Below are 19,726 nucleotides of genomic sequence, written 5' to 3'. Positions count from 1 at the left end.
TGCTTACCTGGTAATACAGGTGTACCGGACTCCCACTGATCTATTGTACGGCAACTTACACAAGGCAATTAGAGGCCTCTGCGCCAGTATTGCCTTCTGGACTACGTTGCCGCTTTCGGTGATGGGTAGGATAGCCATTACAAAAATGGTCGTCCTTCCGAGACTACTCTATTATTTTACTAATCTACCGATACTGCTCTCATAATGTACTTTCAAACTTTTAAACACTTTACTAATCGATCTAATCTGGGGAACCGGCAGACGGAGGATTAGCCTCCAACTTGGCACAGACAAAGGGGGACTCGGGGTTCCTGACTTTAGGGCCTACTATTACGCCAACCAATTACAGTGGCTCTCCTTTTGGATGGCCGAACATAATCTCCAGGAGATAGGTTACACTGATCGCGACGTAGCGGCGGGAGCCTTGCATATGCTGTTGCTACCGAGTTATAAACTCCCCCAGCAACTCCCTACTTTACTGCGCACAGCACTACAATGCTGGAAAGCGGCACTCCTCAACACGAACACACTCCCTGCCTATGCAGGTAACATCCCCCTAGTGGGCATACCACTGGCAACTGGTCGTTTAACACGCCGCACCATTGCCCCCTGGACTGACGCAGGAGTTAGCACAGTATCGGACCCGTTTCATGAGGGACAGTTGCTAGATTACCACAACTTTGTCAGGAGCACAGGAGTACCTGACCATTTGTACATCCTGCATGCGGCCGTGACTGGGCAATGCAGAAAACGCGGCACTAAGGCGTGAGGTCTACGAAAAACCCCAATAGCGCTGGAGTGGGATACAATGTTAGAATCCTTAAAAACACAAGAGGTGGACGGGGTGGAACCTCTCAATGACTCGCAGTAAAGCTCACTGATCCCATGAACCTCTGTAGTACACGTTTCTAAACAAGAACATTATGTGTTTCTCTCTCACTGTCTGAACCCTTATAGCAAAAATCAGAGCAAGGGATCGGTATCTTTAACTGTTCATGCTATTGTTGATATTAGACTGTATACGTCAGCTGGCCTTGTACAGCCGACCATTCTTTTTATGTTAATGTTATTTACATATGCTTGAAGAACTGGAGGGTGGGGGGATGGAATTCTTGTTGGGAAGTTCTGTTTTATTACTACAGAAAATTATACGGTGTGCTGACATACAGAAGCCCGTCTAGTTGGTCATGGACAATCGGATACTGCCATGTAAATATTGGGTGTTGAACCTACGGCCTATCCTTACCCAGGTACCAGAGTGGGTAGAACTGATGCAAACACCAGTGTAAGATGCATGACAACCTTTCTTGAAACACAAAAGAAGGGAATGTATATGTAAATTATATGGCCACGGGGTAGGGGAACCGTCCTGTATGTCTGCGACGAATAGTAACTGTATTGGATTGTGCAATATGAAAAAAACTGCTAATAAAACTGTTTTTAAAAAAAGCACCACATTCTAGTGCTTTTTATTTTCTTTTTTACTATCAACCATGCTGTACAACATGGCTAACAAAACCAAGATCATTGTGTGATGGCTTTGTCTCTAGTGCTGGGAGGCCTTTGGTAGCCATGCTCTTTACAGGTGTCGATCCATTCATTCATCCTCGTGCAGGTCAAACCTTTTGGCTTTGCTTGATCCGGACTGGAATCCTTGATGTGCACAGATGAGCTGCGACCACTGCCATCACTTTCGTGAACACCCGAGTGGCACTGGTAAGGCCAAAGGGAAGCACAGTAAACTGAAAATGCTCGTGACCTACCGTGAACCGTAGGTAACGCCGGTGGGCAGGCAAAACTGGGATGTGAAAATAGGCGCCCTGCAAATCCAACACTACCATTCAGTCTCCAGAGTCGAGGGCAGACAAGACCTGAGCCAAGGTTAACATTTCGAACTTTTCCTTGCGGGTGAAGCGGTTGACGTCTCGGAGGTTTAAGATAGGACGCGGGCCTTTGTCCTTCTTGGATACCAGGAAGTAGTGGAATTAGCAACCACAACCTACTTCTGGCACAGGGAAAGAGCCGTAACTTCCTGGGGGTGAAGGGCCAAGTGATCCTCAGACATGCGATGGAGCGTAGGTGGCACGGACCGAGGGGTAGTCTCGAAAGGGAGGGAGTAGCCCCTTCAGATTCTCAGTAAAACCCACCTCTCCGACATGATTTTGTGCCAGGGGGGAGGTGATGGCGAATCATGCCGCCCACTGGCAACTGATGGCCCTGAAAGGTCGGACTAGGAAGCCTTGGAGGCTGCTGCGGGGGGGTGCATTGTTGACACTGGGTCCCATGTCCTCGGCCACGCCTAGGATGGGTATCTTGCGCAGCCCTGTGGCTCTGGGTGGAAAGTGGTGGGGCACCCCTTTCGTAGCAACGAAAGGCAGACTGCATGGGGCTGGAAGTCTCTGTAAGGCCAAAGGATCTGGCCGTGGGCCTGGAGTCCTTGAAGCGCTCAAGCGCGTTGTCCGCCTTGTCACCAAACAGGCGACGGCCATCAAAGGGCATGACCAAAAGTGTGGATTGGACATCGCAGAGAAGCCAGACGTTCTCAGCAACATGTGGTGCCTCAGGGCTACCGAAGTGGAAACCGTCCTATTTAGCGAGTCAGCGGTATCCTTCCCACACCGGATGGCAAACTTAGTTGCGTCTCGACCCTCAGTGAAAGCGCGGGTGAGCACAGTTTGGGCCTCCTCCGGGCATTGTGGCAGCACTTGCGTGACTGTATCCCACACCGTGTGTGTATAACGGCCGAAGAGACATGCAGTGTTCACTGACCACACCACAATCCTAAGCTGGCAGAAGAAAACATCTTCCTAAGATGGTCCAGCTTCTTGGATTCCCTACCTGGGAGAGCAGTAGGGAATGCGCCTTTTGAGAATGATGCTTGGACCTCCATGCTCTCAGGGGTAGGGTGTTGGGAGAGGAAAAGTGGGTCACCCAGGGCCAGGCAGTGGCATCGGGGAATCATCCTGTTGACAGGAGCCCCTGTGCTTGGCTTGGACGAAGTGCCCAGAAGGATGTCAGTAAGGGCCTCATTAAAAGGCAGCAGGGGCTCCGAAGAGGCTGCCGCCGGCTGAAGCACCTCAGTCAGGAGATTAGTCCTGATAGCCACCGTAGGAAGCTTGGGGCCCAAGGCATCAGCTGCCCTTTGCAACACACAGAATAGGAAGCTCCCTTCTCTGTAGCCATGGTAGGGGGAGAAAGTATACCAAGGTCTGGGGAGGTATCCAGACCACTGGCATCACCCAACTCCTCTCGTCAGTCCGTTCCTCAAGTTGGTCTGCCAGAGGGTCAACAGACCGCTCCCAGTCCTCCTCGCCCTCCTCTGGCTGCCACTCAGGGCGGTAGGGCACGCCAGGGATGAACAGCAGTACAAAAGTACTGTCTGGCGCCGGTACCGACGCCGTGTCCTAGTCTGGGTGAGGTTGGGGTCGACGCCATTTGGGGGCGCAACCGACGCTAGGGGCATTGTTACTAGAATCTGCGGTGGGGAAGGTACCCCGAGGCCGTAGCTGCCGGCATCAAAAGCCTAGGGCCCCCAGCCAAGTCATGGGGTCCGAAGGCGCACCTGCAGAGTCGGGCTGCCCAAAGAAGCTGTGCAGCGCTTCGTAAAATGCACGAAGCTGAGCAGAGGACGATCCAGCTCCGGTAAAAGGAGAAAAGCGCTGAAGGAGCCGGAGAGCTCCTGGTCCAGCGTCACGTCGGCCGACTGACAGAGAGAAGGTGAAGAGCGTTTGTGCTTCTCCGCCGTCTTCTTGTGCTTCGACTTACTGAAGGAGTGCGAAGACTTCGAGGACAAATGGTGGTGACTCTGTGGCCGGTCCAGCGATCTTCCTCTCGACCGGGCCCTCGAACGACGCGAATGAACGTGGAGTGGACTGCCAGACCGCCAAAAGCTTTTAGGACCGCTCCCGCAAAGACTTTGGGTTCATGGCCGCAGTTGGAGCACAACTTTGGATCATGGTTGCGCTCCAGGCACCAAAGACACACCAGTTGCAGATCGGTGTCCAGCATCAGCTTGTGACAGGAGTCACAGGGCTTAAAAAAAATGTTCACAAAAGTAAAAAACTGTTTAGTCAAAAAAAGACTAAGGGGCACGCTTTCTCCGGATCTGCGCTGGCTGGAGTGGAAAAATAAAGAACTCACGTCGGCTCGTAGGGGCAGTGTCTAAGTAGACACCGCTACATCATCCCAATGACCATGATGCCGACAACAGACCCGAAGTCGCCCGACTCCACCTACCGGCACGCAGGGGTACTGCTAAAAAAAAAAAAAATCTCCGGATCCAGTCTGACACCTGGGGGTAATTCTAAGGTAAGGAAACTGCAACTACCGCCTCTTTCAGGTATTACGTATGGCACCCTTGGTAGAAATCTGTCATTCATTCATTAATTCATTCATTAACAAATAAATGATCAACCCTGTCAACATTGCTTCAAATGAGTGCTCACCCCACTCCCCCATTTTATAGCTAGCTGTCTCACCTTAATCCTGGGTCATCATTGCCATCTATGGAATACAAATTCACTCCATATTCTGGTGAATAACATATCTCACCATGATCTTTGATATGACAGCAACTTCTGCTTCGTCATTACTAGAGGTGATGTTTTTAATGCAAAATACCTTTCAGGCAATATTAAATGCTCTAGTTGAGAATAACGGACAAGGGAAAACCCATAAATCCCAATTACAGCTGATTGCAGAGGAGTTAAAACAAATTAACTACTGTATGCCTACTATAGTACGACCAGTAAAAGAGAAGAGATCAGGAGGTATATGTGTCATAATGCACTGATGAGGGCGAATCCACACAGCCCAAAAATCCCCCGATGGTATATATTTCAAAATGCCCAATGCTGGTAATAAAGAGGAGGCCCAATAGGAGAATTAAGAGGTATATACCTGAGCATAAGATCAGAAGGAATCCGCAGAAAATGTTGAAAAAGAAAAGGGTATAAAACAAAGTTGGAGGCAAGGGCAGGGTGTGGCGGCACTAGATATAGAGAGACAATTGATGGATGGAACTAGAAGTAAAAAGGGACCAGGGGGGAATTTAAATAGGAAAGATATAAGAACCCTGAAGGGGATGAATACCATGTCTGGAAGTATGCAACCCCAAGGCCTTGTACTACGGTGTAAAAAGGAAAGACTAGGTAGCAGGGCGGATGGTGAGCCGTCCAGCATAAGAATAAGGGGAGAGCCCTCTTCAGATCAATCTGGGATGAGTCTGCCCAAGTCCAGAGATAGTACCTACAGTTGGGAGGAGAAAAAGGAAGTATAATAATAGATAGCCTATGGGTGTGAAGGTTGGGGGAAGCTGCAAAGTAAAATAAAACCCCTAAATCATTCATACCTATTACAAATATTGGGTAAATGTCCTACATTAGGTGGGGCTACATCTAATGATATAGGGCAAATAGGCTTTGTAACTAATTTGGCCGGAAATGAGGTGACAAAGGTCCTCTTCTGTTCCGAATGCGTGAAGCAGATGGCGGTAAGCGGTACAAAAGGGGGTGGTGATGGACGGAGCATCTGAACCAATCAAACACTCACACCCAGTCAACAGATCTGGGTTTAATCCATTACCATTCTTTAGCCCACTCCGCCACCCCAGTTCAGACATGGCCATATGCAAATCAGTCTGACCCTGTGCCTCATGGGAACAGTCCAGCCCGAACTGCCAAGGCATGCCTTCCCTGGACCGGATTCAATCTTCCTAGGACCGGTTTCTGGCATTACAGCTGTCTTCAGCCAGGCTTGTTGGAATCCAGTGGCAAAGTGAGCAAGGGACTCACGTCTGAGCATACCCTGCCAACTTATGGCGAACAAAGCGGTACAAAAGGGGGTGGTGATGGACGGAGCATCTGAACCAATCAAACACTCACACCCAGTCAACAGATCTGGGTTTAATCCATCACCGTTCTTTAGCCCACTCCTCCACCCCAGTTCAGACATGGCCATATGCAAATCAGTTTGACCCTGTACCTCATGGGAACAGTCCAGCCCGAACTGCCAAGCCATGCCTTCCCTGGACTGGATTCAAGCTTTCTAGGACCGGTTTCTGGCATTACAGCCGTCTTCAGATGGTGGTAAGGGCAGAGGGAAAATTGGAACGGGGGGATAAGACTAGTACATGATGGTGAGTTGGGAATAGAAGGGAGTAACCCCAGGAATTCTGGGGCCCTCTCCTACCACGCAGGACTACGCCCGGAGAAAATACAGTATGATATACTAGAAGCCCAGCATAGAAGAATTTGTACTGATAAAAATCAGGGAAGGATAAAAGTAACAATAGCAAATGCTGTAAAGGGCCCAGTGTCGACTAATCGATTCAAACCACTTTTTGACTCTTTAATAAATTGGGATGACAATGGGATGGGCGACCTGGATTAAGAAATGGGGTTCTCACCCAGCCTACGGGTATTGTCACGTAATATAGGGGGATATGAAAGACAGATAACCCAAGACACCTTTAGAGAAATGCTGGGTAGTTATGAAATAATGTGTCTTCAGGAGTCCTGGTTGTGCGAGGTACCCGAACCAATAGATGGTTTCTTTATGCTTACCAAAAAGGCAGTACGTATGAATCTAGGACACCCTTCAGGGGGGTAGATTACGTTAGTATCATCAAAAATAGCCAACAAAGTCACCAAGTTAAAAGTGAAATGTAGGTGGCTATTAGCTAGCCAAGTAGAGCTCTATAGTGGCCCCGGGGCAAGAAGGCAAATAATGGTGATTAATATATATATTCAGCCATGAGCCATAACCGACTATGCAGAGCTACTGGGATTGCTAGAAGAAGATCTGGTACTCATTTGTACAACAAAAGCTTCACAACTGATAATGACCTTAGGAGAGTTTAATCATAAACTGGACCCTTCACTAGCGACAAATTGTTTAAGGATCTATTAACCATGTGGCACATGTAGTGCTGCACAAAACAAATCTCTAGCAAAGGTTTTTGGATCCATAGGGCTATTTTGTGCCAGTGGGCAGGCGAACACCAACCGCCCTGCACAGAAGACCTTTCGTATAGGGAATCAGAATTGGCCAATTGATTATGCTTTTATAAATGGATTGAACTTTAAGGCAGTAGTAGGATATGAGGTACTGCAGAGTGAAGGCAGTGACCACTGGCCCCTGCAACTATTAATTAGGATAGTACAAGAGACTGAAAGAGAAAGCGTGGTCCCTCTACAGATAGATCACCCGAGACGCATAACCACCATATAACCGAAGACAGCCTGAAATTGGTCAATGCTCTGATGATTGATTATACGTCCTTTTGCAAACTGGAGAAAAGAGAGAAAACCCTAATATGGTATGACTAGGTGATTGAGCAGATGCTAAATTGCTTAAGGATACATGAAAAATCAGAGCCCGCACTCAAGAAAAAAGAGAAAAATAAATGGTTGTTTTAATAATGAGTGTAGGAACCTAAAATTGAGGTTACGAAAATGGGAAAGACAGCTAAGAAAAAGACAGGATAGGAAACCATGGAGAACCTCAGAGGGCAAAACTTGTGTATAAAAATAGGATGAGGGAAAGGAAAATAGAATATATGTCCAAAAATTGGCAAACAATGTTAGAAGTGATAAATACAAATATAAGATTATTCTGGCGATTGGTAAGAGAGGGAAACGTACAGGAAGAAAAGCGGTGTTTGGTTGGAGAAGATGATTGGATTAACCATTTGAGTTATTTGTACAATGGTAGTAGGATAGAGATGATCTTGGAAATAAGGCCCAAGGATGTGGAACAATTAAAGCCGTACTTCTCCTTTCAAAGTATAAAAGAAACCATCTGATCTTAAAAACAAAGCCACAGGGCCAGATAACCTACCAGCAATTATATTAAACAAGCATTGGCATAGCCAATTGGCCTCGCCTTTGGGACCAGCAATTATATTAAACTAGCAGTGGCATAGCCAATTGGCCTCGCCTTTGGGACCGTATAAGTGTTTAGCCATGCAACCGTTGCTGTTGTTGCACCAAGGATATGGTGCTGGATAACTAAACACTTATAAGATCCCAAAGGCGAGACCTATTGGCTATGCCAATGCTTGTTTCCTTAAGCCATAAATGTTGGATAGGTGAAACCTGTTTGCTTTGCCAATGCTAGTTTTACAAGCTGTCTTTAAGCAAGCAATTGGTAGTAGAAATATATGGGACATGAACAGAGTAAAAAGGCAGTGAGAAGACACTCTTGTTTCTGAATGGAGCTAGATTTGGGGCCATTTGCCAGTGAAGGCGATGTAAGATAGTGAAGATGTGCAAGATGACACGTGTGAGTACAAGATTGTAATTGTGGCCCGGTCTAAAATTATATGTTTCCTGAATTGTGTTGGTGATTGATAAAAGAACAATTTGAGCAGTGAGGAATTGAGCAGTGTGGAATTGAGGTTATTTGAAGAAAAAATCATACAAGATAAAAAGAACTCATATCATATGTGGGGGCCCTGACGAAGTGGCAGGACAGTAGGGGCAACAAAGAGTGACACCTATTTGCAAGCAAACTAAAATCAAGACCGGTGTGAGGAAAAAATAGCAGATGTACAACACACTGATGGAAGACAAGAGAGTCCTAATTAGTGCATTCAGGACCTTGTAGTCAGACCACTATAATGAAGAGTGACAATACATATCTGGAACAACCTCTGGTACTCAAACACGCTGCAGAGTTAGGACTTCCTGCTGAGGTGGAGAAGGAAGGGATCAATATTGTAAAGCAGACAAGCGCGCTCTGAAAGTTAAAAAAAAAAAATAAACAAGGCATACAGGCTGCAACGGGAGAGAGAGGCGGAGGGGCGCACCGCGAGTGGTGCACGCGCGCTTGGGGGAGCAGTCTGCTCTTTTTCAAAGCACATACTGGTGCTTGTGGCGCGCCGTTGCGCAATCCCGCCAGCCATATGCCGCCACAAGCACGAGTATGTGCTTTGAAAAAGAGCTGCACAAGGACTAAAGGTCTCCTTTGCAGCGCATGCGCGCTGCGTAGGCGAGACCTAAAAATATTTCTAAATGTGACCTTTCAAAATATTTTAACTTCTGGGATTTTTCCAGAAAATTGGAAGGGGGCCATTGTCAGACAAATTTATATAAAGGAGGATGCCGCACTACCTCAGAATTATCGCCTTATAAGTCTGCTGGATGTGGGGGACAAAGTATTCTCCAAGATATTGTTAGGCGTATTGAAGTCCTGGGCAGAAGAGTACAATTTGATACTGATAAAGCAAGTCTGGTTCAAAGAGGGACACTCAACAATAGACAATTGCCTTAGTCTATGGGCAATGGCAAAAAATGGCAATTGAAGCGCAAGGCAGTCTGTTCTGCTGTTTGGTTGATTTCCGAGCTGCCTTCAAGATCATATTCTACTGTGGAATATGCTGGCAAAGCTTGGAATCAATAAAGCAGTACTCTCACTAATTCAGGAAATGCACTCACTAAATTGGGCCAGGGTAATTTAGGTACCCTTGGAACTTTATCTAAGAAAATTCAGATAAAGAATGGACTGCAACAGGGCTGTGTCTTGGCCCCACTGTTATTCTCTTTTTTCCATTCCGACTTACCAAACATATTGAGCAAGGCCGGTGGGTTAAGCCCTAAGATGGGGGGACCCATATATATCATGTCTTCTATACACAGACAATCTAGTGATAACGGACATGACAGAGTGGGGTTTGCAAAACAAATTGGACATGTTTCACGATTATTGTACAAAGAAACGTCTCCCGGTCAATCTAGAAAAGACGAAAATAATGGGGGAGGGGGAAAAGAAAGAGTTCTTTTTACTGGGATGGGTCAGAGTCGAAGTAGTGGATAATCTAAATACATGGGTATGTGATTCGATAGCAAGTTAAATTGAAGGGATCACATACAGTCAATAAAATCAAAGACTCTCTCCTCCGTATGGGGCCTTAAACAATTTAAATAGAAGTATGGAGGCCCTTCCTTGCGGCCAATTCTATCCGCTTTTACTGCAATGGTCCGCCCACAATTTCAATATGGTGCGGATATTTTACGCTTGGGTGGTAAATGGTATTGGAATTTAGAGGAGGGTAAATGTGTGAAACAGCTCCTTGCTCTCCCTCCATCAACTATGATACAGGTTGTGAGAGTAGAATGTCAACTTGCAGCCTGGAATTTCAAGGGAATGGAAGTAACATTGAACTTCTGGCAGAGATTGAACAGAGAAGGGACCCCCTAAATATCAAATCTTTGTAAAAGAGAAATGGAGGAAATTGAATTTAATTGGGCTTCCCAAGTTATACAGAAGTTAAATAAGTTGTGTGTAAAACTTTCCTTGGAGTCAGATCATTGGAAATTAGGGCAGCAGATTCCTAAGCAGGTGCTACGTGTTATTATCAATACTAAGGCTCGAGAAGAAGATTTACGTTATTTGGGGAGCAAATTGTCCACCCAGTTTTTGATAAACGGGTGGACGATCTATATCGAGGTCATGCCTAACCCTAAGATTAGAAATACAGTATTTAGATTCAGAGTTGGCCTGAATCCATGCCACGCAGATGGGAAGATAAAAATTGCAATGATGAATAATCAGGGTCTGTGAACATGTGGTTTACAAATAAAATGCAGTTGGCCACACATTTTGTTGGACTGTTTGTGGTTCCTTGAACGGAAAAAATTCTTAAAACCTGATTGTCACGTAACAAAACGACACTGGACACCCGGGTTCTTTCAGAGGTATCAGATTTATTTAAAGGAATCTGATGTGGAAGCATGGTATGCTGTGCTGGTGGTCCGGTTTAGTCTTCTTCCCCCTAGCATCTTGGTCAGGATCTTCTCTCTGGGCTTGTCACCGGTCTTTCCCACGGGAAACAGAAGGGAGAGGCAATTAATAACAGTCCTGCCCGTAACCCTGCTGATGTGTAGTGCTCCCCGCCCGTTTGGTGCACGAGGGAAGGCTTCTCCTCAACCGTGGTACTTCACACGAGTTCAGGGATGTGAGGGGGGGGCCGCCCTGTGAGGAAGGGAAATTGCGGGTAGAGATGTACTTCTCTCTCCCTTGTTTTGTGTGCCCGTTAGTGTTACTTGATCCTAGCCGTAAATTCTGTTTAGCCGGAATCGGGGCAGCATGCAAGGGGGTAAATGTGACATGTGCAATAGGAAGAATATCTGAAAGAAACAGGTTAGTCTTACATTCCTTACCTTAGAATATCCTCAGCAGGCAGACTGGATCCGGAAAGTTTTTCGTCAGCAGTAACCTTGCGCATCAGTAGGCGTCGTCTGCGGCTCCATGTCCGTCGTCGGCGTCGTGATTGCCGGGATGATGTCAACGGAGTATTTTGACGCCTCCCTCGTGTCCTGACGTCAGTTCTTTTTTCCGCGCCAGCAAGCGCAGATCCGGGAAGACTAGTACCCTAGTCATTTTTTGACTAACTTTTTGGCCTTTTTTTGGCTATTCTTTTCGAGTCGATATTGACTCCTGGTGCCGATAGGGATACCTGGGTTCAAGCCCTGCAACGCCTGTCACCGCCTGATGTCGGTGACTGACCCCCACCGCCGGTGTCTCTACTGCCTCTGGGCTGACCATGAAAAGTAGTGCCCAACTGCCGGGCCTTGACCTCGAAGGCTAGGCAGGAGCGGTCCCGCAAGCTCGTCAAGATCCGGCAGTCGGCTCCGCGCCACTCAAGGTCCCGGTCGAGGAGGAAGTCGAGGGAGACCGATCGCGGAGTCACAGCCATAAACGCTTGTCGAGCCATCACCACTCGACTGGATCGAAGTCCTCCGGTAAGTCGAGGAAGAAGTCAGAGGCAACATCGCTCTTCTGACTCCCCTCGCCGGTCGCACAACGTGGCTGAGGTTTCGGGTGACACCACCCTCGCGGCTATGCCCTAGCCGCAGGCGGTCCCATACCCTCCGGTCCCTGGACTGCATGCCACATCGGAGGAGATACGTGACTTCCTCGTGGCCATGAGGACTCACTTCCCTCCGTTGAGCCCTGCCTGCACACCTTCGGGCCCCGCAGACCTGACTTTGGGCCCTAGCGAGCCACGGCTTCCGCCCTGGCATTGTCGTCGACTTCAGTCCTGACGCCGCAGGTCCCCAGGGGATCCAGGCCTGGATCCCAGTCGACGCCGGTTGACCTTACGACTCCGCTGGCGCCGACCCCATTGGTGTCACTCCCGGCGCAGTCTTCGGACGAGGACGACGACCCCGGTTTCATCCCCGGTCAGGGTCCGGCGTCGGAGCGGTACTGCTCAGCGCCGTCTCCAGCGTTGGTGGGTGAGCAATTCACCTATGACCCGGCTTCGTCATTCTTTCCTGTTTTTTCAGGACACCGATGAAGGGTAGGACTGGGAGCGGTCTGAGGACCCTCTGGCACGACAGTGCCAGTTAAGTCAGGACTGGGCAGATGAGCTGGGGAGGCCAGTGGTCTGGATACATCGCCTGACACTGGATTCATCTCTCCTCGCTCCGTGGCTATGGAGGAGGGTGCTACATATGGTTTGGTGTTGCGCAGGGCAGCCAAGAACTTTGCACTTGAGCTCCTTGCTGAGGCCGTGAGGACTAATCTCCTCACTGAGGTGCTTCAGCCGCCAGTAAGCTCTTCGGAGCCTATGCTGCCATTTAATGAAGCCCTCACGAACGCTCTGATGGGCACCTGGTCCAAGTCCTCCACAGTGCCCCCTGTGTATCGGAACTGGCCCGACGCCACCGCTTGGCTCCGGGCGACCCCTGCTTTCTGTCTGTTCACCCCACCCCTAAGAGCCTGGTGATCCAGGCCTCTACATCCCAGACTGCGTTCAGACTGCTCCTCCAGATCGGGAATCCAAAAGGTTTGATCAGTTTGGGAAGAAACTGTTCTCCTCATTGAGTTTGGGATTGCGGTCTATCAACACTGCTTGCCTTTTGGGCCGTTACACCCACTCTTTGTGGGATACTGTTGCGGACAAGCTGCCCCAGTGTCCGGAGGAGGCCCAGGCATGGCTCACCCAAGTTCTTGCTCAGGGGCAGGATGCAGCACGTTATTCCATTTAATGAGGACTTGATACCACAGACTTTCTGGGCAGAGCGATTTCCACGACGGTGGCGATCCGTCACCAGGCCTGGCTGAGGTCCGCCAATTTTTGGGGGATGTCCAGTCCACGCTCATGGACATGCCCTTCGATGGCCATCGCCTTTTTGGCGACAAAGCAGACAGTGCGCTTCAGCGTTTCAAGGACTCCAGGGCTATGGCCAAGTCCTTGGTCCTGTCGGTCCAGCGCCAGCATACATCTGCTTTTCACCCCTTTCGTGGCCAAGGAAGGGGCGCCCCCACACGTTCGTTCAGCCACAGGCCGCAGAATCAACCTCAACGTGGTCGCAGATGTGGTAACCGCTGTGGCGGTGCAGGTGGACAACGGCAAGGTCAGTTCACATCCACTCCCGCAGCATCTGCCTCAAAGCCTTCCTAATCCGAGCTTTCAGGCCCATTCGACACCAGTGGGGGGCAGGGTCTGCCATCACCTCCTCCACTGGCGTACCATCACCTCTGACAGGTGGGTGCTGCAAATCGTCCGAGGGGGCTACTCCCGCCCCTTCGAGGCGACCCCCCTCCAGCTATGCACTGCAGTACCACTGCATGTTGGGGGATCACTTGCAACTTCTGAAGGAGGAAGTTACGGTCCTCTTTGCCAAAGGGGCCATCGAGCGCGTTCCTGGGCCAGAAGTAGGACGTGGTTGCTACTCCCACTACTTTCTGGTACCCAAGAAGGGCAAAGGAGGCCTACACCCTTTCTTGGACCTCCGAAGCGTCAACGGCTTCCTCCGGAAGGAGAAGTTCAAGATGCTGACTTTAGCTTGGGTCCTGGCTGCCCTAGACCCTGGAGACTGGATTGTAGCGTTGGACTTGCTGGACGCATATTTCCACATCCCTGTCCTGCTGGCCCACCGGTGCTTCCCGTGGTATGCCACGAGCACTTTCAGTTTACTGTGCTCCCCTTCGGCCTCACCAGTACCCCTCTGGTGTTCGCGAAAGTGATGGCGGTGGTCGCAGCTCATCTGCACAGATCAGGGGTTTCAGTCTTCTCCTATCTCGGCAACTGGTTGGTGAAGGTGGGCTTGCCCCAGACAGTCGTCTCCCACCTCCAGACTACAGCCGATCTCCTGCACTCGCTGGGGTTTTCCATCAACTTGCCGAAGTCACACCTGTGTCCCTCAGAAGCTCCTCTTCATCGGAGTGATTCTGGACTCGGCGTAGTTTCGAGTTTATCCTCCCGAGCAGCAGGTTCAGGATATTCCGGCTCTGATTCCGATCTTTCAGCCTTTATCCCGAGTTTCGGTCAGGTTGATGCTGCGGCTCCTGGGGCTGATTGCCTCCTGCATCCTACTGGTGCATCACGCCAGGTGGCGAATGCGGGCTCTGCAATGGGACCTGAAGTTTCAGTGGGCACAGCATCAGGGCAACCTGCCTGACCATGTCCTGATCTCAGAGGGCACTGCAAGACAGTTGCAGTAGTGGCTCACGGACCGCAGTTGGGTCAGCGGCAGATCCCTCTCCCTACGCCAACTGGAGCACGTAGTAGTGACGGATGCGCCCCTCCTGGGATTGGGGGTCCACATGGGAGAGGCGGAGATCAGAGGCCTCTGGTCTCCGGCGGAGGCCCGGCTCCATATCAACCTTCTGGAGCTGGGGGCGATCCGACATGCACTGAATGCATTCCTTCCCTCTGTTGGGGAACTCTAGTAAAGGTGTTCACGGACAACACCACCGCCATGTGGTACTGCAACAAACAGGGCGGGGTGGGGTCGTGGACCCTTTGTCAGGAGGCTCTACACCTCTGGACATGGCTGGAACACCAGGGCGTCACCCTGGTGGTTCAACACCTAGCAGGTTCCCTGAACGCCCGGGCGGACGAACTCCGCCGCCGGTGCATGATGTATCACGAATGGTGTTTAAACTCGGACGTGGCGCAAGGTCTCTTTCAGCAGTGAGGAGAGCCTTGGTTCGATCTATTCACCACCGAAGAGAATGCACAATGTCATCAGTTCTGCACGTTGGAATTTCCTAGGCGGCACTCGCTCGGAGACGCTTTTCGTCTCGAGTGGAGCTGCGGTCTGTCCACCTTTCCGCCTATACCACTTTTGCCCAGAGTCCTGAAGAAGATCAGGCGGGACCGGGCCCAAGTCATCCTTGTAGCTCCGGACTGGGCACGAAGATACTGGAATCCGGAGCTACTCGGCATGTCAGTCGATCACTCGATTCGTCTGCCTCCTCAGGAGGCCCTTCTGTCTCAGCAGCAGGGGACGGTCCTCTACCCGAACCTGTCCAGTCTCCACCTACATGCCTGGAGATTGAGCAGCGACAGTTGAGGCCATTTGACTTGCCTTCTGAAGTCTGTGATGTGATTCTGGCAGCCAGGCGTTCCTCCACCAAAACGGTATACGCCTGCAGGTGGAACAAATTTGTGGCTTGGTGCACAGAAAAGGCTGTGGATCCACTTTCTGCCCCCCTTTCAGAGGTTCTCCTCTTCCTTCTTTCTCTTGCCCAGCAGGGCTCTGCTCTGGGCACTATCAAGGGCTATGTCTCAGCCATTTCAGCCTTTTTAAGGCTTCCTGATCATCCTTCTCTTATCAAGTCCCCTGTTGTAAATAGACTCTTGAAAGGCATCACACACATGTTCCCTCCGGTTCCCTTCGTGATGCCTTAGTGGGACTTGAACCTTGTACTGACTTATCCTCTGTGCGCTCCCTTTGAGCCACTTCATAACTGTCCTCTTCGTCTTCTGACTCTTAAAACTGCATTCCTGGTTGCCAGGAGAGTGCGTGAGCTCCAGGCTCTGTCTTCTAAGCCTCCTTTCCTCTCTGTCCATCTGGACAAGGTTATTCTGAGGACTCGTCCTTCTTTCCTGCCCAAGGTGGTTACAGCCTTTCATATCGGGCAGTCCATCACCTTGCCCACCTTCTTTCCGCCTCTGCATCCCTCGAAAGCGGAAGAGAGGCTCCACCGTCTGGACCCAAAACGTGCGCTCTCCTTTTATCTAGACCGCACACGCCAGTTCCGGGTGGACGACCAGCTCTTAGTTGGTTACGTGGGCGCTAAGAAGGGATGGGCAGTGCACAAGCGGACCATCTCTCGGTGAGTCGTTTTGAGCAGCAACGTCTGTTACTCCTTGGCGACAAAGGAGCCTTCTGTGGGGCTGCTCGCCCATTCCACTCTGGCCACTGCCGCTACTACTGCCCTAGGTCGGGGAGTCCCCTTGCAGGACATCTGTCAGGCAGCTACTTGGGCCTCGCGGCACACATTTGCTTAGCACTACTGCCTGGACAGCCAAGTCCGGAGAGACTGCTTCTTTGGCCGTTCCGTTCTCCAGGACTTTCTGGTGTGATCTTGGTTTGCAGACCCACCACCGGGGTGGTATCGCTGGGGTATCTATTTTAAGGTAAGGAATCTAACACTAACCTGTTTCTTTCTGATGCATAAGTTACTTACCTTCGGTAACGATCTATCTATAAGAAGCAGTAGTTAGTGTTCGATTTCTTACCGCCCCAGCCATCCTCCCCGTTCTGCGAACCGATATCTAGGGTTATGGTATCTTCCTTTGAGGGCCCTATTTACATGGCACTAGTGTCGGTTTCTTGCATGGCTCTGCGTTCCTGGCGCGGAAAGCTGTGTACAGAACTGACGTCTGCGCGCGAGGGCGGCGTCTAAGTACTCCGATGTCAACCCGGCGATCAAGACAATGGACGCGGGGCCGCAGACCACGCCTACCGACGTGCAAGGGTACTGCTGACGAAAAACTTTCCGCATCCAGTCTGACGCCTGGGGATATTCTAAGGAAAGGAATCTAACACTAACTACTGTTACTCGAAGGTAAGTAACTTGTGCTTTAATCACAATACAGTAGTCGTTGAATGAATTAGTAATGCAATTTAAAAGAGATTATGGGGGTGAAATACGAGTTTACCCATCTTTCGAGGACATCTTGAGCTCCGTATGCATGTACAAATGTATGTATAATGAATATGTGATCTTTTTCCTAATTTGGTTTTGATTTAGGAGCTATTTTATAGAGTGGTACAGCACCCATCGTATATTTTAATAGGATTTTATTGTGTCTCGCACAGTTTTTATGGTTGCACTGTTTCTATAATTTGCATTTTAACTATATGCTGTATTGTGGCATTTTTATGTCTATATTTGCTGAATAAAAAATATATTAAAAACCCCCCAAAAATATATATCTTCCCATGATCATGCCTTTTCCGCTTCCTAAATCCATCAATCAATCTGGCCTCATAGTCTAATCAACTATTTCTTTTGGCAACCACTTAAACACTCTTGACTTTTTCTTTTTTTTCTCCTTTAAACATAAAAACATATATCCACTAAATCTTGCCAACCTTATTTGCCTGTTAAACCTTCTACCTTCCCTGTTGTTGCAAATCACCTCTCATCCTCTTACTAGAGACACCTTCTTTTGGCACCTATGCGCCAAGTATTTACATCTTTGTCTCTTTCCGTTCATCCTACATAGGACTTAACAGCATCCTTCAATGCCTCTTCCTCAAGATCTACTCCAATGAGAAAGTGCTTTCCTTATCTCCAGTTTACTTTCGTCTACCACCAAGTTCCTCTTCTCCTTGCTAACGTTTGCATTTCCTGGATTTATTTGTTATAGAACATTGCATCTAGATAATCTTTTTATATTTTTAGTTATAGTAAATGTCATTGGGTCCTTATCTTCTGCTCCCACGCTAATCCTATCCAAAATCTCAACACAAACTGTTAATCGGTTGTCCAACCATCAAGTCATTTTTTCACCTTTATTAACAGCAGAAAATGCTTTGTATGAACGCCAATAATGTACAATATTCCTTCTGACTCGAATCTCCCTTATTTAACATCGCAGTTATGTTCATCTGGACAAGGAGGTTTTTATCTTTCTAGAACTAAGCATGCACACCTTCCCAATGGCACTGACTGAACTTCTTCAAAACCGCTTCTAAATGACGTTTCTATAGGACCAAACTCCTTGTAGATACTTTAGTATTCAGCAGCGTTTAATATTGCATTCTCCTTCCAAGTCTCCCTTCCACTCTCTCTAGCTCTAACACTTTCCATCTTTGCTACTCACCTTGCTCAAATTTGAGTGCTCCTTAGCCACTTCCCCCATAAGGATCAAACTGGCCGGCTCACATGCCACTAAATGTGCATACCCATTGACCTGTTTTTAGTATTTAAATCTATGCAAAGTCTTGCATCTTTGTACCTTTCAATACTTGTCAATACATCTCTAGCAGTCATCTCGAATCTCAACCCCTGTATCACCTCATGATCTCAGAGCATCACTGTGCCCCTAGCAGTTTCAGACCATTCCCCCACTTAGTACCCTTTCTTTGAAGCTCTCTCACTGGATACCTTGAAGTAACCACACCTTCCAAGGATGTCCATTGCACACAGCTCAACTCTGCTACTCGCTGACCTGAAGAGTGACTCATGTGCTTCATTGAAATTAGCTTCGACTGACTGTGGTCCACCGACTTATAATAATTTAAAATGAACTATGGTACTTACTGTTGTCTCAAACTGCCAATACGTCTTATCTTCTTCTACTTGTACCGTATGGTTACCCTATGTATGCATGTACCATAAGTTTAATAATTAATACTTGACTCTTATATTTAAAGACTTAAAATGTTCTTGTCTGTTTCCTAATTTCAGTTCCCGCAACCCAACATCCGTAGTGCGGTGCATGTGTCCCCTTTATGACCGAAATAGGCAGCTCTGGATTGAGCTTGCGCCGATGAGCTGCCCCAGGATCAACCATGGGGTTCTGTCAGCAGGTGTGTACTGAATACTTTTATTACACAATGTTGTGATGTTATTTTATATGTGCCAGATTGGTTGTTTTTAAATGTAGCAAAGCCGAGATCAAACTCAGTTAGGTCCTTTAGGATATCACACGTAGTCTGTCCTGCCCATGCCTATGTCTTTAAATTAAATGATATATAAGGTAATCTAATTTAGCAGCTCGAGCTTGACTGTCGCAGCAGTGTGCGCCCGCAAGGAGGGGGGGGGCTCCTGTTTTCTTAGAATCAGTGAACATCCTGAAGAAATGCAACATTTATCATCTTGTTCTTGTAGGGCCTTGAACCTCAGCAGAAATCCAGAATAGTAAATTGCTCCATTTAACACAATTTGAGTTGCTTTTGTCATCATTTTCCATCTAAGGGTGTGCAGACCTCTCCTGTGTTTTCCTAGAAGGTATTAAACGTGATCTTGCTTCCAACCTTCTGCAGGCACAACGTTCATCCTATTGCTTCTTATTGGAGGAGGCGGAAGGATCGGAGGGATGCTAAAAAGCCATTTGGAGGTTTCATTTGACCAGATCAGAACCACAGTTTTTTAAATATGATTATCTTCGAGACCCCGAAGTGCGTTACCAGCTTGTCCTTGGAACTTAACTAACAGACAGTTAATGATGCACGCACAAATAAACTATATTGAAGCACATTCATGCATTGAAGTGGAGTAGACCGTGAAAGCTTTATGAATTGTACCAGCCAGCCCTCACCCTATTACTACTGTTATGAGTGTTAAGCCACCTGCCATAATATGGGCTCCTCCTTGTTCTGTGTATCCATAGTGTCACTTTAACCTCATGTACCTCCCTCTTCCAGAACAGCTAGAAGTCCGAGTTTGGACAACACTTTGGTTCATGTCCTCTCTTTGGATACATCTTGCAACTTTGCCAGACTTCTCTCTTCAAGCCTAGTACTACCCTTCC

At 48.5% G+C, this 19,726-nt stretch overlaps 1 protein-coding gene across 2 annotated transcripts in view; it reads left to right on the top strand.

The window, feature by feature from the left end:
• Positions 1 to 19,726, top strand: part of GAN (gigaxonin) — a 307,857-nt gene that overhangs the window by 164,308 nt on the left and 123,823 nt on the right. For both annotated transcript variants that reach the window (XM_086945082.1, XM_086945083.1), the window contains exon 5: positions 18,661 to 18,782. In XM_086945082.1, coding sequence (XP_086801208.1) covers positions 18,661 to 18,782 — 122 coding nt within the window. The remainder of the gene's footprint in view (positions 1 to 18,660; positions 18,783 to 19,726) is intronic.

The sequence above is a fragment of the Lissotriton vulgaris genome, chromosome 12 (genome assembly GCF_964263255.1).
Source record: "Lissotriton vulgaris chromosome 12, aLisVul1.2, whole genome shotgun sequence".
Taxonomy (NCBI): domain Eukaryota; kingdom Metazoa; phylum Chordata; class Amphibia; order Caudata; family Salamandridae; genus Lissotriton; species Lissotriton vulgaris.
Note: the sequence above shows the minus strand (reverse complement) of the source record. Positions and strands in the feature narration are given on the sequence as shown.